The 21,778-nt window shown below is 48.0% G+C and overlaps 8 protein-coding genes across 8 annotated transcripts; 5 read left to right on the top strand and 3 right to left on the bottom strand.

Annotated features, from left to right (window-relative positions):
• Nucleotides 1-411: 411 nt before the first annotated feature.
• GGS22DRAFT_161750 (asparagine synthase) lies at nucleotides 412-3,400 on the top strand. The gene is made up of 10 exons (XM_047961138.1): nucleotides 412-729; nucleotides 888-938; nucleotides 993-1,018; nucleotides 1,086-1,112; nucleotides 1,177-1,212; nucleotides 1,277-1,425; nucleotides 1,490-2,488; nucleotides 2,548-2,831; nucleotides 2,883-2,987; nucleotides 3,054-3,400. The coding sequence occupies exons 1-10, from the start codon at nucleotides 704-706 to the stop codon at nucleotides 3,097-3,099; spliced, it is 1,749 nt and encodes a 582-aa protein (XP_047819562.1). The 5' UTR covers nucleotides 412-703; the 3' UTR covers nucleotides 3,100-3,400.
• A 559-nt stretch (nucleotides 3,401-3,959) lies between these two features.
• Nucleotides 3,960-5,408, top strand: GGS22DRAFT_188010 (uncharacterized protein; the record flags this gene model as incomplete). Its single annotated transcript, XM_047964670.1, has 5 exons — nucleotides 3,960-4,004; nucleotides 4,159-4,281; nucleotides 4,420-5,136; nucleotides 5,201-5,320; nucleotides 5,379-5,408. The coding sequence occupies 5 exons, from the start codon at nucleotides 3,960-3,962 to the stop codon at nucleotides 5,406-5,408; spliced, it is 1,035 nt and encodes a 344-aa protein (XP_047819561.1).
• Nucleotides 5,136-7,138, bottom strand: GGS22DRAFT_133163 (DnaJ-domain-containing protein). Its single transcript, XM_047958519.1, has 2 exons — nucleotides 6,612-7,138; nucleotides 5,136-6,511 (listed from the first exon to the last, which is right to left on the bottom strand). The coding sequence occupies exons 1-2, from the start codon at nucleotides 6,836-6,838 to the stop codon at nucleotides 5,740-5,742; spliced, it is 999 nt and encodes a 332-aa protein (XP_047819560.1). The 5' UTR covers nucleotides 6,839-7,138; the 3' UTR covers nucleotides 5,136-5,739.
• A 282-nt stretch (nucleotides 7,139-7,420) lies between these two features.
• Nucleotides 7,421-8,880, top strand: GGS22DRAFT_188008 (MFS general substrate transporter; the record flags this gene model as incomplete). The annotated part of the gene is made up of 2 exons (XM_047964669.1): nucleotides 7,421-7,602; nucleotides 7,668-8,880. The coding sequence occupies 2 exons, from the start codon at nucleotides 7,421-7,423 to the stop codon at nucleotides 8,878-8,880; spliced, it is 1,395 nt and encodes a 464-aa protein (XP_047819559.1).
• A 2,503-nt stretch (nucleotides 8,881-11,383) lies between these two features.
• Nucleotides 11,384-13,314, bottom strand: GGS22DRAFT_161723 (uncharacterized protein). The gene is made up of 4 exons (XM_047961137.1): nucleotides 12,838-13,314; nucleotides 12,696-12,766; nucleotides 12,248-12,621; nucleotides 11,384-12,179 (listed from the first exon to the last, which is right to left on the bottom strand). Exons 1-4 carry the CDS (start codon nucleotides 13,022-13,024, stop codon nucleotides 11,615-11,617), a joined length of 1,197 nt encoding a protein of 398 aa, XP_047819558.1. The 5' UTR covers nucleotides 13,025-13,314; the 3' UTR covers nucleotides 11,384-11,614.
• Nucleotides 13,315-14,124: 810 nt separating this feature from the next.
• Nucleotides 14,125-15,362, top strand: GGS22DRAFT_133134 (UbiA prenyltransferase family-domain-containing protein). The gene has a single exon (XM_047958518.1). The coding sequence runs from the start codon at nucleotides 14,263-14,265 to the stop codon at nucleotides 15,214-15,216; it is 954 nt and encodes a 317-aa protein (XP_047819557.1). The 5' UTR covers nucleotides 14,125-14,262; the 3' UTR covers nucleotides 15,217-15,362.
• A 1,171-nt stretch (nucleotides 15,363-16,533) lies between these two features.
• Nucleotides 16,534-19,514, top strand: GGS22DRAFT_161718 (benzoate 4-monooxygenase cytochrome P450). The gene is made up of 7 exons (XM_047961136.1): nucleotides 16,534-17,674; nucleotides 17,740-17,922; nucleotides 17,967-18,310; nucleotides 18,399-18,526; nucleotides 18,609-18,898; nucleotides 18,960-19,061; nucleotides 19,125-19,514. The coding sequence occupies exons 1-7, from the start codon at nucleotides 17,266-17,268 to the stop codon at nucleotides 19,325-19,327; spliced, it is 1,659 nt and encodes a 552-aa protein (XP_047819556.1). The 5' UTR covers nucleotides 16,534-17,265; the 3' UTR covers nucleotides 19,328-19,514.
• A 500-nt stretch (nucleotides 19,515-20,014) lies between these two features.
• On the bottom strand, nucleotides 20,015-21,496 carry GGS22DRAFT_161714 (S-adenosyl-L-methionine-dependent methyltransferase). The gene is made up of 3 exons (XM_047961135.1): nucleotides 21,081-21,496; nucleotides 20,984-21,013; nucleotides 20,015-20,908 (listed from the first exon to the last, which is right to left on the bottom strand). The coding sequence occupies exons 1-3, from the start codon at nucleotides 21,182-21,184 to the stop codon at nucleotides 20,155-20,157; spliced, it is 888 nt and encodes a 295-aa protein (XP_047819555.1). The 5' UTR covers nucleotides 21,185-21,496; the 3' UTR covers nucleotides 20,015-20,154.
• Nucleotides 21,497-21,778: the final 282 nt, after the last annotated feature.

Genomic DNA, 21,778 nt, shown 5'->3' with positions numbered 1-21,778 from the left:
TAAACACATCAAATTCCATATCATACATCCAGAATGTTCAGATTAAAGTTCCGACTTTAGATGTTTCAATACGAGATAGGTTTAACAACAAACATTTCAATCTAGTATCTATTCATATAGTACCTAGATAACGTTATATAATTATAAAGTACATCCATGCATCCCAGAATAGGAATATATGAAATTAGCCTTTAAGTACCTGAATGTTTATCGACTGGTTTGACAATCAATCGGATGTATGTACCAATAGACGGTGGGCAGTTGGTAAGTGACTTAAGATTTCTTTCTTGTCCGAAATCGGCTATCTTCCGACTCGACGGTCTTAGCTAGTAAAAAAAGATTATAGGTGCCGTAAAGCTAGACGCCCCTTGGACGCCCCCTTGCCTACTATCTGACATAACGAACCCAGTTTGGTATCAGAAGGCAAAAATAAGTAATAAACCGTACTAATTGATAGCAATAATAGTTGTGACTCAAAGTCTCCTGTTCCGGTATTGGCTTTTTAGACTCACACTTTGACGCCGCTCCACCTAGCGCTGGTAAACATCTACCCCTTCTACCCACGCTTTTCTAGATCTAGTCGCGTGGCATATCTTCTTTTCCTAACACCATCACACCTTTTTTCTCTCTCTCGTTCCATTTGACGAGTTCATTCATTCCTACTTCGACCCTACCTGCACTACCACACTTCAAGACAAGCAAGATGTGTGGAATATTTGCTTGTCATAGGTAAGTTACCTTTTTTCCCCTGCATGGGAGACCGAAAGTCATGGAGGGGCAATTCGCGAGGGAGAATAAACCCCACCAAAAATAATTATTATCGATTGGTTTTACTTGTGCTGCCATTGGAAGAACACGCCGTATGCTAATAATTGGCTTGCGCCCAGTCACCCCGACGTCCAAAAATTCAAGCCGACGGCTTTGAAATTGGCGAAACAGTATGTATAGTCCATACTCGAGCTTGAGATCTTTAATTGACTCGTTCTGCGCAGAATTCGCCATAGAGGACCGGATTGGAGTGAGTCACGGCATAACGAACTGATTGCAACATTTAGGCGAATACTGATAGTTCCTATGCGTTCTAGGTGGAAGCTGTATCTGCAACAACACAAGTAAGGGCGTCCGTTAGGGTAGAGCCTATTAAGCGTGAGATTTGTCTAATCAATGTGCATTTAGTCCTTTGCCATGAGCGACTAAGCATCGTCGGTGTTGGTACGTAAACATCCTTATCTTAAGTACCGAAGATAGCATCGTGTTCATACTTACGGTATCACAGAGTCTGGCGCACAGCCCCTGACCAATGCGGACGACTCTATCATTCTCGCCGTCAACGGCGAAATCTATAACCATCGGTTGATCCGAAAGAACTTGAAGCACCCCTACCACTTCAAGACCGCCTCAGATTGTGAAGTCATCATTCCCCTGGTAAGGATAGCCTAGGAATTGTGTGTTCGATAAGCGAGGGGCACTCCATCTAACGTGCTTTTAGTATATGGAATATGGACTTGACGCCCCCAAGTATCTGGATGGTATGTTCTCGTTCGTACTGTATGATAAGAAGCTCGACCGAACGATCGCTGCCCGCGACCCTATTGGCATCACCACCTTATACCAAGGATGGTCATCCAAGGAACCTGGTACGACCTACTTTGCCTCCGAGCTGAAGTGTTTGCATACGGTTTGTGATGAGATCCGCGCATTCCCTCCGGGACACATCTACGATACCAAGACCGGCGAGACTATCCGATATTACGAGCCGAGCTGGTGGGAGGAGTCGAAGGTCCCCGAGACTCCCCTAGATCTGAAGTCCGTCCGAGAATCGCTTGAGAAGTCTGTGAGGAAACGGCTTATGGCTGAAGTTCCATATGGTGTACTGTTGTCAGGTGGTCTTGATTCAAGTCTGGTTGCATCCATTGCCCAACGAGAAACTCTACGGTTGAAGGCGGCTGCGTTAGCTGCTGCTAACAGTGCAGACGCTGAGGCGAGTGAAGACCCCGACAAGGGTGAGGGTCTCGTCGGTATCGATGACGACAACAAGCTCTCAACCGTGACGTATCTTCCACAACTCAACTCTTTCTCCATCGGTCTACCTGGCTCTCCCGATAACGAGGCTGCTGTAAAAGTAGCCAAATTCCTCGGCACAAAACATCACGTTATGACCTTCACCATCGAGGATGGCCTCAACGCATTATCCGACGTCATCTACCACCTCGAGACGTACGATGTGACGACGATTCGTGCTTCGACTCCCATGTACTTGCTATCGCGAAAGATCAAGGCTATGGGTGTCAAGATGGTCCTTAGTGGCGAAGGAAGCGATGAGATTCTCGGAGGATACCTATACTTCCACGCTGCCCCGGACAAGAAGGCCTTCCATGAGGAGACGGTTCGTCGGGTCAAGAACTTGCATCTCGCCGACTGCTTGCGAGCCAACAAATCTACTTCAGCATGGGGTCTTGAGGCTCGAGTCCCTTTCCTTGACAAGGAGGTAGGTTACCATAATACCAATTTGATGCTTTTGAGACGTTCCTTACTGATACCGTCTAGTTCCTCGAAGTCTGCATGAACATTGACCCGCAAGAGAAGATGATCACCAAGGAGCGAATCGAGAAGTGGCTGTTGCGAAAAGCATTCGACACATCGGACGACCCCAACGCGCAGCCGTACCTACCAGACGAGATCCTCTGGAGACAGAAGGAGCAATTCTCCGACGGTGTCGGTTATGGCTGGATTGACGCCCTCAAGGACAATGCCGAGATCCACGTTACCGATGAGATGATGAAGAACCCCAAGCCCGAGTGGGGCAGCGACATTCCCGATACTAAGGAGGCGTAAGTTCGATCATTACCCCTCTAAAAAGACCTCGCTAACATTCAAAAAAGTTACTGGTACCGCCTGATGTTTGACGAGCACTTCCCTCCCCACTGCGCTTCGACCGTAATGCGATGGACGCCGACATGGTCGAAACAGACTGATCCCAGCGGAAGGTAAGTTGCCATGATGGTAAACCGTTAATTTAATATTGTAACAGACGCTAATATGCAAAAATGCAGAGCTATCGCAACACACGTCGCCAAATACGACGAAACATCTGCATAATTCAGCATCCTTTGATGTTGGGTAAAAAAGGTGAAACCAAAGAGAAGCATAGAAGTACAGGGTCTGAAATATAATGGACTGAATAGGGCATTGAAGGGTCAATTGCTGAATAAGGCATCGCGTACCATTAAGGGAAACTTTCAGCGATTATGGCGAGATTTGATTGGTCTCTTCCGGTTAGGAGAACAAACTTAGAGCATGGATGTACCTGTAGCTGCAGTGCCGTGTGTTTTCATCTGGGTACCTGCCTCTTTTAGATAGGGACTTGCCATACATACCTAGATAGAGATTTGTTTCGGACAACATCCGTATATTTCTTTCTTGACTGTGACTAGGAGATTCCACTCTTGAATCGGTAGAATGGTAGAATGGATACCATTACATGCATGCATAAGACCGTCTTGAATAGAACCCTGGATGAGTTCAGTTAATCGTTCTATTTTGACTTTTAAACCACTCCTAGTGTAGACAATCCCCACGTGGACAGGGGTTAATCGAAAGGTGAGGTTGTACGAGGAATTACATACTGGCATCCATAGATGTACCTAGACTGCTAGGTTAAAGTTGCCAAGTGCTTCACGTTGGTTGCCCAGTTGTGCCTGCTAGTGTGCTTTAGTTCATCAGGACCAATTAGAGGCTGGGAATGTACGCCGCAGACCCGATCGGGTAGAGGAAAGAATAATTTCGGGTTTGTCGTTTTGTACCATATGTACCAAATCTAGCATCACCCAATCCCATTCAATTCAAATCCACACACAATACCCCAACACAATTACTTTTTTTCCTCATCTGCATCTGCTTGATATTTTTGTCAAAACAACAACCTTCGGTATTGTGAATAATCATAACCATTGATCAAGATGTCTATTCCGGCTTTCGCTGATATCTCCAAGTCAGCAAATGACGTGCGTACACCAACTCTTAATGCTTCTACACATTTGGAGCTACCCCCCCTCCTCGGCTATCAGTTTCCCAAGCCTCAAATAAATTTCCCGCAGCTCGAACTTTTTGCTCCTGTCGCGCAAACGAGAAAGACGAGGCTAACCACGGCAAATATAGTTGCTGAACAAGGACTTCTACCACCTGTCCGCTGGCACCATTGAGGTGAAGAGCAACACTCCGAACAATGTTGCTTTCAAAGTTACTGGCAAGAGTAGCCACGAGAAGGCCACTGGCGGTGCCGTAAGTATCCCCTATTTGATTCGGTTGTCATTATGCTAGCTGCACTAGGAGTCAATTCCTATGCGCAAGCTATGTAGACGACTCTTCTCCCTTAAATAAGTGTGTCGAAGGTTAACGATTGGATACTTTGGACTACAGATCGAGGGCAAATACGCGGATAAGTCACTCGGTAATGATGCCACCACTCCCAATGAACAGACAAACACCACAGTCGCCCGCAAGCGCCGGCCAGCGCAATTCTCACTGTCATTAAGTCGGATAAGGGTGCCAGGCCCAACAGCCTTTCCACTCGAATTCGCTTCACACGTTAATCAACACGGATTGGGTTTGCTAATTCTATACCGACGCGCAGGCCTTACCCTGACTCAGACCTGGAATACTACCAATGCTCTTGACACCAAGGTCGAACTCGCCGATTCCCTCGCCAAGGGTTTGAAGGCCGAGACTATCTTCTCCTTCCTTCCCGCCACCCAGAAGAAGGGTGTCAAGCTCAACCTGACATTCAAGCAATCTGCCTTCCACGGCCGTGCCTTCTTCGACCTCCTCAAGGGCCCCACCGCAAACGTCGACGCCGTTATCGGCCACGAAGGTTTCCTCGCCGGTGCCTCTGCTGGCTACGATGTCCAGAAGGCCGCCGTCACCGGCTACAACGCCGCCGTCGGCTACCTCTCCCCCCAGTACAGCGCCGCCGTTACTGCGACCGACAACCTAAGCGTCTTCGCCGCTAGCTACTACCACAAGGTCAACAGCCAGGTCGAGGCCGGTGCCAAGGCCACCTGGAACTCCAAGAGTGGTAACAATGTTGGTCTCGAGGTTGCCAGCAAGTACCGCCTCGATCCTGTCTCGTTCGCGAAGGTTTGTCCCCTCTGGCGCAATTGGATTGAACAACTTATGAAGACACTAACAAAACGTAAAATAGGCCAAGATCAATGACCGTGGTGTCGCTGCCGTTTCCTACAACGTCCTTCTCCGCCCTGGCGTTACCCTGGGTCTCGGTGCCTCTTTCGACACCCAGAAGCTTGACCAGGCCACCCACAAGGTTAGTATTGCATCGTGAATTATCCTAATAGTAGGGTCGTATTCTAACAGAAAAATAGGTCGGTGCTAGCTTCACTTTCGAAAGCTAGAGGCTTCCATAAATCGGTGGATTGATTGCGCTAGACGAATTCCCGGGACGCGGATGCCCAATACCCTTTCATTATCCATATGTACCCTATAAACACAAGACAGGCAGGATTCGCATTCAGGTGGGTATCTCTTGAATGTAGATTAGACCTCGGACGTTTTATGCCGATTAAAATGGAAATAATGCTCGGGTGGTTCTGAATGCATACGACTCTTGCCTTTTCCCCCTTACTTTTTTTCACAATCGTGACAACTGACCGCTAGTACCTATGTATATCTGACTCCAACACATGCATACCGTAACCGTGAACCGGCCCTCCTCTAGGTCCTATCTCATGCAGGAGCGCTCCACTTCCCCTTCTTCCCCTTCTTATCCTTATCCCCTCCACCACTATCCCAGATCCTACTAAGCGCAAGCGGTATCATAATGCTCATCGCCAGTATCCCCCCCACTACAATAAACATGGCCCCCTCCCCCCGCTCCTCGGACCGCGGGCGTGCATTCAGATCGATCTCGTGCTCGTTGAAATACGTCCGTCGCTGTTGCTGCGTGCGTCGCTTGTCGCTCCACCGCGCGGAGCTGTGCTCGTGCGAGACCCGGTCGAAGTGCGGGACTTCCCCCTCGTAGCCCCGCCCGAACGGCGTTTGGCCCGGTCCCATGCCCCCCGCGCCCGTGCCCGTGCTTTCGTGTCCGGTCCCGGTTTTCGGGGATGATGATTGCGAGGACGAGGTAGAGGTAGAAGAGGGGGACCCCGCGCTCTCGTCCTGCGCAGCCTTCCTCTTCGCACCGTGAGCACCCCAGCCCCCGCTGCGGAAAAAACTCGGCGGTGGGCCCTGGAAGGCGGAGCGGCGTCGGCTTAGGCCCGAGGCGGGACGGCCGCCGGCGGGGTTTGTGCTGCTGTACGAGGGGTGGCGTTGTTGTTGTTGTTGGTGTTGGTGTTGTGCGCGCTTGTGCAGTTGCAGTGTGTCTCGGTCGTAGGTCGCGCGCTTGGCCGGGATCGAGAGGATGCTGTAGGCTTCGCTTATTCGCATGAACCGCCGTGAGGCGTGCGGGTTGCTGGGGTTGTGGTCGGGGTGGTGGGTTTTGGAGAGGGAGTAGAAGGATCTGTGGTTGGGGGTTGGCTTGTTAGTGGGGTTTGTAGCACGGGGACGGGTGGGAGTGTGAGGTTGGGTTTGTGGAGGGGATTGGGGAGGGTGCGACTGACTTCTTGATCTCGGCGGGAGTGGCGCCTGGTTGTAGTTTCAGTGTCTCGTAATGGTTCTTTGAGCTGTCGATTTGCTTATCGCGAAGGTGCGTGGAGCTGTGGAATCCATTTGAGGGACTTGTCGCCGGCGACAGAAGAAAGGGAGCGATGCCGTATAAGAGACATCGGCGCGGACGGGCTGCGGAGACGGAGGGGGTCAAGGGGGATACGGCGTGACGGAGTGGCATGCCTCATCCCGAATCAGAGAGGGGTTTTGGACCTGGAATTGGGTTCTTTGAGCAGATCTTAGCATAGAATAGGATTGCAAGTAGGTGAAAAGGGAATCTAGGTGCTGTATCACCGACATCCGCAGTCGGATGAAATGAGTGACGACATCAATGGAAGGTTTAATGCGCGTGCTCATTTCCGCTTTATCGACGGATCTTATCTGATGTGGCGGTGTCCGCATATGTGGCGTTTTGTATACACTGTAAATCCGAAGTCCCGGGCGAGCTTGGAAGCTGCAGGTACATACATTTACTTCAAAGGTTCATATGTCACGTTGGTACTCTTTCTCTCCCAGATCTCGGAGATCCCCCACCGTTCTACAAATGCCGTACAGTTACATCCGTGCAGGTGCAGTTACACAAATAGGTACCTAGCCGGAATATTGTTTGCTCAGTAATGTGCCGCTCTAAAATGCCGCCCTTCTTTCCTTACCGGCAGTCAGCAATTAAAAATGCAAAGACACGGGGAATTGGTCTATAAATCTTCACGTAAAATTGGGTATTCAATTGGAAGTGGGAAGTTGAAGTAGAAGTAGTTTAAAAATGACTCAAGAAACTACGGGCGTCCAATTGGGGATTAAGACGGACGAACTTGGGGATGGAAACCAACCCGGTGTGACGCCCTCTGCGGAAATACAAGCTGAGAAGAAACCCCAGCCTCCAAACGGAGGTTACATGGCTTGGCTTCAAGTTTCCGCTGCCTTCGTCCTTTATTGGAATACCCTGTAAGCTGACCTCGACTCTCACCCGTTTATCATAACCCACAACTGGGAATACTCATAGTAGCTAGTGGTCTCCTCAATGGCTTCGGTGCTTTTCAGACATACTATGAAGAATCCTTGCTCAGCAATGAGTCGCCATCAGCCATCTCATGGATCGGTTCCGTCCAGATCTTCTTTCTCATGGCTGGCGGTGTCTTCTTCGGTCCTCTGTACGATTTAGGCTATGCGCGCTCGATGTTGGTCGCGGGCACGTTCTTGGTGACGTTTGGCTTTATGATGACTAGCATCAGCGCGAAATATTACCAAATATTCCTGGCCCAGGGACTCTGTGTCGGCATCGGAACCGGCTGTCTATACATCCCCGCCATCACCTTGGTTCCGGCCTATTTCACCACTAGACGAGCCCTAGCAATGGGCATCTCTGGCGTAGGAAGCAGTCTAGGAGCGACCCTCTACCCCCTCATCTTTGAAAGGCTCCAGCCGCAAATAGGATTTGGCTGGACTGTCCGTATTATCGCATTTATTAACCTAGCGATGTGCTCATATGCTACATTCATCGCAAGACCCCGCCTAAAACCTGCCCGGACCAACTCCACTGCAGGTTTAAGCTGGAGCTCTCTCAAGGAGGTTGCCAAGACCGCCGAACTGTCAGACTCGCGCTACATTATCCAATGCGTCGCCATATTCTTCAGCAATGTCGCTTTCTTCGAACCTCTGTACTATCTGCAGAGTTATGCCCAGTCTCATGGGATGGAAGGCCAGGACCTAGCCAACTATCTCCTGGTGATACTTAACGCCGTCGCTATTCCAGGCCGTATTATACCTTCGTATGTTGCTGACAAGTTTGGTGTGTTGAACACCTATATAGGTATCTGCGCTTTTACGGCAGTAAGCGTCTTTTACTGGATTAGCGTGAACAATCGGGCTGGAAATATCGCCTTCTCTGTGCTGTATGGCTTTTTCTCCGGCAGCGTTGTTACCCTAGCGCCAGTGGTATTGGCGAGCATCACCGACGATCTTAGCATCTTAGGCACTCGACTGGGTTTCGTCGCCGTGTTGAAAGGAATTGGGTCCCTGATCGGGCCACCCATTGCTGGCGCCATCTTAGGGGCTACCAATAGCTACCTCGGCGTCCAGCTGTTCGCTGGTTTGGCAATATCGCTCACCACCGTGTTTGCCGGCCAGCTACGGATCATAGTGGCCCGTCATAAGAAGCGGATAGACAATGGAAGGTCCGAGAGCGAAAGTGAGCCGAGTGGCGAGTCGGAAAAGAAAGTTTAGATATAATTAGATGCCTCTATGCACTGCTTTAGAGTGCGTTATCGACGGCGTGTTTAAAGTTAGAACCGGGTTCAAATGGCTACTTTAGGGATCGCCAATGAATACCACGGCAAGTTCTCCGGACGTTTGAATCCTGAACCCAGTCCCCAGGGTGGACCCCAGGGCGGATTCCCGTTGCCGTAGGAGGGATTAATCTTTCTTTTTAAAGCCACTAAGGCGTTCAAAGTTTCCAGTTTGACCGGAATTCGGCCTGTGGGAGACCTGCCGTGTAATTCACATCCTCAGGTAGGTTGCCACCTAGGTACCTAGTAGGTAAATCGGAAGTCTTTAGCCCACAACATGTCCATGGAATGACTTGTTGACTAAGTCGATAGAGCTTAGGGTACGAGGAGATAGCTCTCTTGGACAACGGGATAATTGTCTTCGTTAGAGATCGCTTTCTTGAGACACCGTGGATTCCGTCCACGAACATGCAACGGTACATGAGTTGACCCTAGGACGGAGGACTTTTCCTGTATGTAACCTTATCACTAGGCAATAGGAGCCAGCTCCTGTTGCCTAGTGTCACAATGCACATACAGGATTTGTAGTCCATCTACACTGTTCCTAGGGACAGCATCTACGGTGCATCTCCTAGTACCCTTGGATTTCCCCGCTTTAGTCAATAAAGTCTCTAGCAGACTTTGTCGCTAATCCTTGGGTCGTTTCCCTTCTAGCCGAAAACCGAGCATTTTGTGCAATACCCTTCGCTCGTCCGTGCCAGCACGAATGCGAAGGGGGTTGGGGTCGTTGATCAAGAGTTAGGTCTTGATCATCCGAGTGCGGGATCAGAGTCAGTGGTCTGTGAAGTAGGTATGTTAGTCATTTGACGCATATAATGTTATTCGGAATTAACAAATACAAAGTAAAAATTCTGCAAAATCACTTACCCAGCCACTGGGACTACCTCTTATTCGGTAGTGTACCCATCCCCTTGAGTAGGTAGGTGCAGACTCTACCAGATACAAGATTAGCTTGTATCTCTTTAGGAGGCCTACATCCGCCAACCAAGGGGACGGGCGTGTATCTTGCTAGTATTCGTATTGTAGCCCCTCTCCCTCTGGGTTTGGGAGCTACAACGAGCTCATTGGCCTGATACTTTAGAAGTACAGACGGCAATGGGCTGTTTCGCCGTTCGATATTGAGTGAGGGGGGAGATAACACTCCCGAAACTGACAAGTGATATCTACGTTAGTAATGCATTAAACAAATCGTTCACTCAAATTTTCGAAAGGAAAACTGGAGGTGTGTGAAACTACTTACCGGCACAAAGAACCGCTCATGGATCTTGGCGATGTGGCTTCGCCAAACATTAAGGACGGTCATCCATCACGTTAGATGTGTTGGGGTAACGCTTCCCCTGAGATTCGCGTTGTGCGATCTTCAACGATACGGCAATAAGCTCATCGAAGTCTAGTTCCAAGACACGGACAGTGACTGGATCAGTCCTATCGTGCGAGGAGAATGTCTCGTTTCGAGTCTTGTTAAGCCCCGTTGTAGGTACAGGAGACCTCCTGTAGGTGTTGTTAGCTAATAGGGCCTAGGTTTATTCGAAACCGTCGAGGATGATTGCACGATCATCCTTATTGTCTGAAGGTGAAATTATTAATAAGGGGGAGTCATTTACCTGATAGGGTTATGCCGGCCACAGCACACCCGTCTCCAATGGGTGTGCCGGAGGTGCTCTGCACGAGCAGAGCACGGGGATTTAATGAATCCTTCCAAGGAAGCGAATTTCCTTGGAATGGTAGAAAGGTATTAAAAGGAGTTATTTATAATGATTAATATTGTGACAATGCGTTTATGCAATGTCGAAATAAAAAGATGTAGGATGTTAAGGTAGAATTAGTAAATGGACGGTATGAAAATACGCGTCAAGTTGGATTTGAAAAAAAGATGTTTTGGGAGAAAGGAAACGAGAATAAATAGGATGGGGGACGAGATATAAGTGCCCATGCTCGCCTGTACAATCAGTAACTGCCTGACTTATCTACACGATACTGATCATATGGATGTAGTAGTGTATATAATTAATGATATACATGTAGTGTACGTACCCAGGTACCCAGGTAGGAACATCGAATGTACTGATGATTCTATCACGTACCTCGTACCTCGTACCTCTGCGGTCATTACCTAGGTATTTAAGTATTCATAAATATTTCGCAGCAGTACATCCCAAGGTATATAATTTCAACCATCAGATCAAAAGTTCATAACTCAGTTCATTTATACCCAGATATTATCTGAACTGTTATATTGTCGTCTTACATTATTAATCCGCCTCAGCCAGACCTATCTTCCCATGCCGGGTTTTAAAGGGGGTTGAGTTTCATTTTCGAATCCAAAAGTACCTGCATAGGTATTTTTCCCGCACACAGGTAACTTGGAAGCAACGACTTATCTGAAGTATGTGTAGGGGGTTATAGAATACTACACGGTGGTCATCCTCAATAATGACGTCCAGGAATGTAGTATCGAGTCGCGCGAATCCTTGATTCTAATGTCAAGATTTCCTAGTCCCTGAGAGGCAGCGTCTCCATTGTGTCAAGGTTAATCATAACTACAAAATAGTCAACAGCGGCGCGAGCGTCTCTGCTGGTTAAACCCCCGGCTCGCATACACCACCCACCCCGACCTTATCTCAAGCCTTATGCAAAGAGGTCTCCTTGGTCACCATATAGAAATTCCGTCTTTAATCCTTTCCATGGGATTGTTGCCATTCGTGGACATCATACTCTACGTCCCGTATTATACCACTATGCGGAACGCCTCCTACAACTTGGCCTTTTCTATCGCACACGCTATGGCTAGCCGTGTCTCCATTTGTTTCAGTACGCCAACGATATCCCATGGATTGAGGTACTGTAGACCCATGGTCTTCAGAAAGTGCCTGAGGGACTATATGTTGGGAAGGCCAATCGCTTGAACCTAGTTCAACATCGGGCTGCGACCGTAAAAGCGACTCGTCGTTGTACAGGCCTCTCTTCTTTTGAGGTCTAAGCGAAATCGAGCCAACAGTCGGGGGGAAGTTCTTTTGAGACCTTTCTTCGATGACTGATGGTTTCGAGGACGCAATGGATACCCATTTCTCACCCAGGGTGTGGTAAATGGGACCAAGTGTCGGTACAGTGGCCACAACAAGACCGAGTGAGATCTCTGATAATACGAAGATGGTGCTGTTGAGAAGACAAAATGTATTGTCCGACTCCGGGCATGTTAAATTCCAGATAAGGCGACCTAGATTTACACCTGCGACACTGCAAGATGTCAGTATGTACCTAGTTGACGTTATACTTCCCCAGTAGGCTTCGACGGATGAACTCACCATGTGCCTACTGAGAATGCACTAGTGAGCACCCATTTCTTCTGCTTCGAGAGTTGTAATTGCCAGATGACTGGCAGAGGAAGAAATGTTACCAGAATATCGATGATCATACTGATGACAGCAGAGGATATCTCTGCTGTAAGAATATTGCCGCAATGCCGGTCCAATGTGATGTCCCAACTTGCTTGGATGGGTCTACATAGGACGAGGTCGACCACGATGCATTGTATCTCGTTTACAACGACTAGGATGATGAGGATCATCGAGCCATAGCGGACGACCTTCGCGGAAAATATCTCCCTGTACAGCAAAAGAATTGCAAGGCGGAAGGCAGTAATAGATGTGGACCAGATCCATTGCTGGACGAAAAGCCCCTGAAGTGAATTGGAGATGTTACTACTAATCGGAGGATACTGTGTATAAATATGCAGGAATGGGATGAACAAACCTTGAGCGAGTTCTCAATCTCTTCCAAAGTTAACTCGTTTACATGTATACCATATCCTCCACGGGCAATACCTGGTGTGGTTACCTGTCAGTCCTCAGAGTTCAAATTATTGTGTCGAACAGGTAGCCAATCTAGCACATACCGAATAAAGAAACACAAACGACTTCAATAATCAAACCAAAGTAAGCCAGAAGGATGAGATAATCGTACGTCTTGGGCATTGAGCTTCGAAGGTGGATGGCTAGAAATCGTAGGAGGACTGCTGCCGAGCCAAGCACAAACATGACAGCGGCCATGATCGACCAAACAACCGTAGGGCTGGTAGTCATGTTGCTCCTTGAGATCTGCAAACGTGTGCGAAATAGGGGAAGGGGAAAATCCTGGGCTCTGCTCAATGACTGGAGTTGAAAGCTGTTGGGCCACGTGACGGGTAACAGGAACTCGATATAGGAAACTCTCAGGGTAGGTCATTTGAGAATTTCGTGACGTGACGAGTCTTGAAATGTATTCGGAATTAATAAGATTCTCATTCAGTGAACCGAGAGGTCATTAGAACGACAGCCGGTAATTCTCAATCGGTTAACCCGTTAATTTATTTTCTTTATAAAAACGTTAAATCAATAAATGCCAGAAGCCAATAAACTAATTATAAAATGCAGTTGGGGAACAAGATTCAGCCATATACACCTCCATTTCTGCGGTCAGCGCACTTTCAGCTGTGCGACCAACTGCGCGCCCAATAGGCATTTACTCCAACATATATACCTAGCCATCCAAGTACTGTGACTTGGAGCATACGAGCCTTACTCTGTACCGCTGAGTCTTAAGGATAAAGTAATAATCGAGCACGCCATTCTGCCTGCATGCCTATTCTCAGTAGAGTAAGTTTGGGATCTACCTAAGTGCAGAAGGCCCATGTCACCATTAGCCGGGCGGTTTCGAAATATGATCCAGCATCTTTATTTGCGTGGGCAAAGGAGGGTGCGAGGTTATCGTGATAGGGATGTCTCAGCGCCATCGCACTCCAAACCCCAACACGCGTCTCCCGCGGGCCGCCACCGGCTTCTCTCGTCCATCCCTCGCCTGTTCGCCTGTTCGCCTGTTGGGAGCCATGGAAATAGCGGGCGCTTGTGTGACCGACCCTGGAATTTCCTTCGGCAGTCTACCGACGGCACAGTTCTGATGGTGAAACCCTCATGTCGCAGGAGTGACATTCACATTCCGGTCATATTATCCCGCAGCAATTATTGTCCAATACCACGCGACCTACGATGTAGAAGGGCGGTATAGTTAACATTCACAACCCCCGTTGTAGGTCATCAGTGAGGAGCAATGGATACTTGGGAATAGTTCGGACTTCGTCTCGGGGAAAGCTCTGAGACGTTTATAAGCCTTTGAAGGATTGTACGCTTTTGACACACTCTAGGTGTCGATCGATGTCAAAATCTACTTTCAACTTGAAGACAAATTCTGTCGATAGGAAACTGTACCCCTTTAAATCGTTCTCTAACGATGACAGTGTGTGGTTTGCCCTAAATCACTCCATCCGTTGTAATTGTCTCTCGACATGGTTCCAGATCTCGAGTCTCAACACTCTTCCCTCATGGTTCGGGTCACATTTCACGCCCAAACGTTGTGGCTGTTCACTTTTAGTGATCTTAAAACGATTGTGATCCCAAGCACAATTTTCGGCATCATCAACGCGCTAGCATCATCTTTTTTCGGAATTCCCTCTACTGGGACAGATCCTATCAGGAGACTGCCCCTTATTTTCCTCTGGGTATGGGCACACCTACTGCCCTTTGCTATCAACAACCAGAGGGCACCATTATCTATTATCGAGGACTTAGTCAACAAACCATGGCGACCGATACCCCAGGGCCGAATCTCTCCTAGCCAAGCTAGAGTGTTGATGCTCTGTCTGTACGCCACCACGCCCCTTATCAGCACGTTACTCGCCGGTGGTCTACGACAGAGTGTGGCTCTCATTTTTCTCGGTACCTGGTACAACAACTTCGGCGGTGCTGACAGACACCCCATCATGCGCAACGCCATCAATGCGCTGGGCTATTTATGTTTTGCTTCTGGAGCTATGGAAGTCTCGCTCGCCTCACCGCTGCCAATAAACTTCTCTGGCTCTGGTTCCGGCTCGGGTCTTCTCCAATGGCTAGGCATCATTGCAGGTATAATTATCACGACTGTACATACACAAGACATGTACGACCAGGAAGGAGATGCCTTGCGAGGTCGCCGCACCTTGCCGATTGTCGTTGGCGACGCTTGTGCTCGATATATCACAGCTCTTTCAGTGGCACTCTGGGGGATTTGCTGCCCTACCTTCTGGGGTGCAGCCCCCGGTAGTATGGCTTTCATCGTGAGCTTCGGATTTGCGATCATAGTCGTTATTAGAACATTGATGTGCCGGGACGTCCCGAACGACAAGTTGACATTTTTAGTATGGAATATATGGGTTTCTACCGTATTTATTCTTCCAATTTGTTCCCCGAGTCGTAGGGTATAACTGTGTTTAGTTGTTTTATTTAAAACCGAGTGAAAAAAACATCAGAGATATGTTTGGCCACTGGTAGTGTAGAGTTAACTGATCAATCTATTAGGTACCCTCACGATCCGTCGTGCTGTGCGCAGCCCTGGAACCACACCATTTCCAAACGATGTGAAATCCTGTTTAATAATCTAAATGTGCTGTGCCAGGTGACTATTAGGTATGACCTAATTCTGGTGACGTAGTACCTATTTCCTATAGAGCTCAGCCCATCGGATGTGGGACATAGTCATGCAGGCAGACCCCAGCTATTCTCAGCACTAATGACGGATACGCGCAGAGCCGCAATAATTAAATCTAGTGAATTACTCGGAGTTACGAAGTAGACGGGAGCTTATGAATTCAAACCCCCCACCACCTCTTTCCTAAATAAGAAGGGATGGGATTGCCAAGCTTTTTAAGTAGTCTAGACTACCGCCTTCTTTCGACCCACTCAAATGTGTGTTTTACCAATTATAATTAGCCTACATAAGGCTTTATTAAAAACAGTTCGGTAAGAGTTTTTAGAATAATAAAAAGATAACATAAGAATTTACTAAGAAATTACCTCAAGCGGTTATTGGTTAGAAAGATAAAAAGGTGGAAATTGAGCACTTCTGTTGTTAAATGAACCCTAGATTCCATTGGCTAAAAAGGGCTAAAGTGAAGATAAAATGGATCTGCCGAGCTGATAACACGGCATACATACAGATGAGGCTCTTTGTCTTTTCTGTTCCCGGTTCCCGGGGCTAGCGACCAACAGGACCTCATGCACCTCCACGGGCCAAGCTACTGTGCCGCCCTCTTTCTTAAAGGGGGTGACCTTGCAGTGGGCTAGTAGAGCCGAAAGACGGGAGTATACATATTTCTCGTGGGGGCCGACTTAATCTAGCCACTCTTGAGTCTTTAATGTCTCTAGGTAAACATGAGGTCGTACAGCATGGCATACAAGTAAGCAAGATAACCCGTATGGTATAACCACCCCTCTCCTCGATTTGTGGTAGTTGGCATTCCCCCTCTGTTGCCGTAGTACCTTCCCTGTAAGGCTGGCTGGTTAACTAGGTGCGGCGTCGTACGAATATTACAAGGCTACCCCCCTTAGGGAGGAGTAGCTCGGAGTTTACATATGACAGGTCTCATGTCATATGAATCTATTCCCCGTGGGCAAGCGCGCCTAAGTGAAAAAGAGCCCTCAATATAGAAAGGCCACGATGTAAAATAAAAATCTTGGATAATCCTTGGTTACACATATATACGCCTGAGCTGATTACACCAAAGTTGAATCTTGATAGCACTGGGCACTCATATCAACAGCACCAATCTAAACAAAGACATTTGATTGTTATGTCTTTAATAATAATCTTAAAACAAGCTAGTTAAATAAATTAGAACTTGGGATGATGTAAAAGGAAGGACGCATCTTTGGCATAAATAGGGATACGTAGCCTTGTCCCCTCTTGCTACAGCCTGTAGGGCTTGGCAAGCCTTCTTGTCTGGGAAGAAATAATGATCAACTTATTTACATCCGGTGGGACGTATATCTATCTACCCAGGTAGGTATCTATACATCGCCTTGGCGCGCGCTGGTGCATAGGATGTCTCCTTTAAGAGGGGGCAGAGCTGGAGTTTCGTGTGACAAAGGAACAGCAAGTGTCCAGGAAGGGGCCTTGAACCCATGAGAAGTAAACTCCGAGCACTGAGTGGGAGCGGTTGGTGTAAGGTCACACTGGTTGGTGAGGTCGTACTTGTGACGAGAATGCACCAACCTTCGAATCGACAAAATGAGAACAACTGTTGCGGGTGGCGCGATTCTTACTGATATCAGTATCAGTCGTATCGCGTTCAGACTCTCTGGGAATCGAGCACCCTGCAGATTCTGTTACGTCTCAAGGCGTTCTCGATATTCCCTAAGCAGCTCAATCCAGTTCTTAGGCATGACAGACTAGAGCCTCAATAACAGTCGCCTTGACAGCCTAGAAAATCACAGCTCGACTTTCTGCTGCAATTAATGCCAAACACTTAGTCAAGATGGCACACATCATGCCACAAACTTCCGCCAACGTTATCCTGCCGTTTCTTCTTGGTGTATCTATGCACCACGGTGTATTCATTCACGGAGAATGGCATAATCAGGCTCCATCGATTGTCGTTAGCCACTTTTCATTTCTCTTTGTCTTGCTAGCGTTCAGAATCGTCCGTGGGTCCGGGGCCGTCTTTCAAATTGTAGTCGAGACGGCTCTCTCAACATCCATCTACTTTCTTGGCTTATTCCTTAGTATAGCAATGTATAGGCTGTTCTTTCATCGCCTGAAAGCGTTTCCAGGGTCTCGCCTAGCTAGTCTTTCCAAGCTCTGGCATGTCTGGATGTGCCGAACGTCGAAAGGTCACCGCGTCCTTCAGGCCTGGCAGCAGCAATACGGCAGTATTGTCCGCACAGGTTAGATCAGAGCCTATATCACTGCCTGGATGCATAGACATCTTTCTAATCTAACGCATATTCAGGCCCAAACGAGGTCACCCTTTTTCATCCAGCTGCTTTCGAATTTCTGGACGGCATCAAGAACGAAAACACAAGATCTGACTGGCATGATATACTTCACCCAAAGTCAGGTGCTATTTTCACAAGGGATAAGAATGCCCACAAGGCTCGGAAGAGAGTGTGGGAGTCAGCCCTGGGCTCTGGAGGTAATTGTTCGGTCCTGTCCAAGATGACGAGGCTAACTATTAAGCTTTGATTCATCATTATGAAAGCCTCAAGCGGCATGTCCAAGTACTCGAGAGTATGGTCAGCGAGTATAGTGAGACGCCGGTGGTTGTAAATGACTTGTTGCACTGGTTCGCTTTTGATTCAATGGGTGATTATGGGTTTGGGCAAGACTTCGGCTTGATGAGAGAACGAAAATGGAGTCGCGCTGCTATCAACTTGCACTCTTCTTTGTCTGTCCTCGGATACTTGAGTCCTGCGATCTGGGTCTGTATTCTTGCGTTTTTCTTCATGCCTGGGCTCTGGAAGGTAAAACATTGGTTCCAAATGATCGAGTTTGGTGATAATTGCGTTGAGAAAAGGAAAAAAGTACGTTCAGATCCTTGTCTTTCTCCAGTGCTCTGAGGCAACCCTTTCTGTGCAAAATTAGCAAGATATCCCCATTAACTAATCGTAGCAACTTTCTGGACACGTGGATATAGTCTCAGCCTTCATCCGTGACTATGAAAAGCACAGAGAAGATGAGATCTACAACCCAGACATGACGCTCAGTGGAGAAGCTGCCATCTTGTTGGTCTCTGCAAGGTAGGCATTGGCTCGCATTACTTGATTGAACGTACGTACCTGGAGAGTGAATACAAGTCTAACGCTGCCGTTTATGTCACAGTGAAACGATTGCTCCGACTCTGACCACCCTTCTGTACTTTCTGGCTCGCCATCCAGAACATGCAGCCAAAATACAGAAGGAATTAGAAGACGTCGATACTACGGATCCACAAGCTCTCTCCGTGCTGCCTCACCTTGCTGGGACGATTAATGAGGCAATGAGGCTACTTCCTGCAGTAATGAGCTGCAATCCAGGTTCTAGAGTGTCTCCACCCCAAGGCCTGAACATTGATGGGACATTCATCCCCGGTGGCGTCAAGCTTTGTGCATCGCGATATTCAATTGGTAGACGTGAGTGACTGTCATTTCCAAATCGTATATTTATAAGTCCCCTGGTTCTAATCAAGTGTAGTTGAGTCGGCCTTTGAAGATGCCGAAAGCTTCATCCCAGAAAGATGGTACTCGCGGCCGGAGCTGATTAAAGACAGACGAGCATTTGTACCTTTCGGAGTTGGTAAGTGTACTATTTCATACACACTGTGCAGAATCTGTGCGCTGGCATTGACAATATGAGTAGGTCGCACTAGTTGTGTTGGAAGAAACGTTGCCCTTGCGACGTTGAGGCTCGTAACGGCACGTTTTCTGAGTAAATATCACATAAGGTTTGCCCCTGGTGAAGGCATTTCTGAGGCCGTGGAGAGAGACTTAAAAGATGGGGTCGTGTCGCAGCCAGGCAAACTTGTTCTGGTTTTTAAATCGCGGACTTCCGCCCAAGACTGAAGGGCCTTTGGTAGGACGAGCGGAAATTTCTTAGTGCAGTCAATTTGCTAGAAATTGTTGAATTACAGGGCCTAAGCCCTGTATTTAGTACACTACTGTACTAGGTAAAGGTAGTTGATTAATCCGCTATTAGATAAATTCCATATTTGATTACCTAAAGAATCCAGGGACACTATTAGTGCTGGCTACACTGAAGTTCTCCTAGCACCCCCTAGGGGGTGCTGCGCTTTAATTAACGAAAATAATTTTCTATACGATTTACATATAGGAATACTTACCAAGACTCTTATGTTAATAAAGTACTTAAGATTAAGAAAGAATCTTTCGCAATAGAAAGTATTTTGCTAATACCTGGTCTTTTTGCTAATTAAAGCGCAGCACCCCGTAGGGGTGCTGCGCGAACTTTAGTGTAGCTAGCACTAGAGTACAATACAGTGACCCCTCTTAGCACCCAGCTTCCCTGTATTGCAGCTCACGATAGCACTCGCGCTGTAACTAGCGTATATGGATGACACCTACCTAGTTACAGTGGTTAGTTCCAACACAAATATTTAACGAAATTTTATAAAATTAAAATGGAGATTTTTTTTTGATTCGACAATACATACTATGCGAAGTATTAATGAGCGCTTCGGAGTTATGTGTCAGGATACGATGGGGATCACTGGCTTGATTAAGGAACCTCCGTTCGAGGTAGACGCATTGATGGATTAAAAGTGACTACGATGATACAACTCTACGCAATGTCTGTATATACGACTAACACTCATGGTGGGATACCTCCTAGTTCAGCAAAGCCTCGTCCTATATCTGGAACATATTGCATCTCACAGGACTTTCTTTCCTGTGACGACGTAGACATCATATCTGACATAGCCACCCGCCTCAATCTCCTCGTTTGCTCGTTTCTCGGCTACGTCCAGCTCCTCGTTAGTCATTCCCACACCTTTCGAGGCCAACGCGCGCAACCAAGAGAAGATAGCCGTCATGCCATTCTCTACTGCCTCCTTCCTCGTTTCTGGCAGCCTGTCAGAGCTCACGCAGTCGCTGTCGACCGAATCCAGTCCCGCTGCTCGCATATCCTCTGGTAGAGTACTCCAGCCGCACTCGAAGCGTTCACGCATCTCTGTTTTCCACTTATTGCCTAGCGCAATGAGGGTATCAGTCGGCGAGGATTCCAAGGCTCCTCCCCGAAGAAACGTCGCTGAGATGAAGTTACCCTCTCCCCATTGCAGCCACCCTCCAGGCTTCAGCAGCTTCGTCAGGTTGCGAACAAGGGCTGTCCACTCAGTCGGTAGTATAGCCGCCACAAGTACACGGGCATGCACCAGGTCGTAGACTCCATGGAGCTCTTCTGGAACTGGCTGTTTCATATCTAGAACTTTCAGGTTGATATCCTTGGGGAGCGGTTGCGGGTACATGGACGAAGAGATATCATATCCATCCAGTGTAGCATTGGGGAATGCTCCCGATTCCTGTACGCACTGTAGGAAGTGGCCAGTTCCTGTGCCGATGTCTGCGATGCGAGGACTGGGAGGAAGGGCAGCGGCAATGCGAGGGTGAATGAGGTAGCCGATATTCCTATATAATGAATGAGCGAGCCTGCGTGCTCCGAGACTGTATGCATAGATGTCGAACGAGATCAGTTATATTTACCTAGTCAGGAGGTCAAACTGTCCATTGAGCCTGTGGCATAAAGTCAGCTATTCGATGCAATCCAAGGCTGGGGATAATTGTGACATCTGAATCGTACCTGCGTCCCTCGGCCGCGGATCGAGTGAGTTTGTCTGCGTAAATATCCGGCATGGTCGTGATGCATGTACAGTGTCTTGAAAACAGAGTTGCTTGATTTCTCATGAGCAGGAAACGAGTTAAGAGATAGGTCAAAGAGAGTGATAGAACGATCCTAAGGTAAGGATGTTGGGGGCTTTAAAAGGCTCTGGTGCTTTCAGCTCAGCACAGCACAAATGTGCTGCGTCTTTAACAAAGACGCTACTAGGTACTACTGGCACACTGGTCATGTTGCACAGAATCAAGTGGCGTGGAGGGTGACACAAACTCCACTCTCATACCGACGATGCAGAGAAAGGGATGGTGGTATAGGTACTTACATAGAGGTCGACCAGAATGTGGGCAGTGAGACGCCAACTTGCATAGCGATATATTCACACACACCCCCCCACCCCCCCACCAACATCCACAACATGGCCAGGTGCAGGTGTTGTTGCACCGATGCCTCTTCATCTAACTTATTGAATAGCGGTATGTTATTATAAGAAACGAATATCAGTGTCGAGCGCATTGGCCACCCAGCTCCAACATGTACGGACAAGTTAGGCCAATTCTTTCTACTCTTCTCGTTCAAGCGATTGCATGAGCTCAAGAGTCGCACCCTCAAGTGCGTAGATGCGCCTGTCGACAATTTCCTACCTTTATTTAGCCAGTGCTCCG

This window comes from Annulohypoxylon maeteangense (assembly GCF_022496945.1).
Source record: "Annulohypoxylon maeteangense strain CBS 123835 unplaced genomic scaffold GGS22scaffold_7, whole genome shotgun sequence".
NCBI classification, from domain to species: domain Eukaryota; kingdom Fungi; phylum Ascomycota; class Sordariomycetes; order Xylariales; family Hypoxylaceae; genus Annulohypoxylon; species Annulohypoxylon maeteangense.
Note: the sequence above shows the minus strand (reverse complement) of the source record. Positions and strands in the feature narration are given on the sequence as shown.

Bases quoted from the DNA above. Each gene is read 5' to 3' on its own strand.
- GGS22DRAFT_161750 (XM_047961138.1), top strand. From the start codon at position 704: ATGTGTGGAATATTTGCTTGTCATAG. The intron at 1,426-1,489 runs GTAAGGATAGCC...ACGTGCTTTTAG, and splicing joins GTGAAGTCATCATTCCCCTG to TATATGGAATATGGACTTGA. The intron at 2,832-2,882 runs GTAAGTTCGATC...CATTCAAAAAAG, and splicing joins ATTCCCGATACTAAGGAGGC to TTACTGGTACCGCCTGATGT.
- GGS22DRAFT_133163 (XM_047958519.1), bottom strand. From the start codon at position 6,838: ATGCCACTCCGTCACGCCGTATCCCCCTTGACCCCCTCCGTCTCCGCA. The intron at 6,512-6,611 runs GTCAGTCGCACC...CCCCAACCACAG, and splicing joins ACTCCCGCCGAGATCAAGAA to ATCCTTCTACTCCCTCTCCA.
- GGS22DRAFT_161723 (XM_047961137.1), bottom strand. From the start codon at position 13,024: ATGACTACCAGCCCTACGGTTGTTTGGTCGATCATGGCCGCTGTCATG. The intron at 12,767-12,837 runs GTATGTGCTAGA...TAACCACACCAG, and splicing joins CGTTTGTGTTTCTTTATTCG to GTATTGCCCGTGGAGGATAT. The intron at 12,180-12,247 runs GTGAGTTCATCC...GACATCTTGCAG, and splicing joins GCATTCTCAGTAGGCACATG to TGTCGCAGGTGTAAATCTAG.
- GGS22DRAFT_133134 (XM_047958518.1), top strand. From the start codon at position 14,263: ATGGTTCCAGATCTCGAGTCTCAACACTCTTCCCTCATGGTTCGGGTC.
- GGS22DRAFT_161718 (XM_047961136.1), top strand. From the start codon at position 17,266: ATGGCACACATCATGCCACAAACTTCCGCCAACGTTATCCTGCCGTTT. The intron at 18,311-18,398 runs GTACGTTCAGAT...AACTAATCGTAG, and splicing joins GCGTTGAGAAAAGGAAAAAA to CAACTTTCTGGACACGTGGA. The intron at 18,899-18,959 runs GTGAGTGACTGT...AATCAAGTGTAG, and splicing joins GCGATATTCAATTGGTAGAC to TTGAGTCGGCCTTTGAAGAT.
- GGS22DRAFT_161714 (XM_047961135.1), bottom strand. From the start codon at position 21,184: ATGAGAAATCAAGCAACTCTGTTTTCAAGACACTGTACATGCATCACG. The intron at 21,014-21,080 runs GTACGATTCAGA...TTTATGCCACAG, and splicing joins TCCGCGGCCGAGGGACGCAG to GCTCAATGGACAGTTTGACC. The intron at 20,909-20,983 runs GTAAATATAACT...TTCATTATATAG, and splicing joins CAGTTTGACCTCCTGACTAG to GAATATCGGCTACCTCATTC.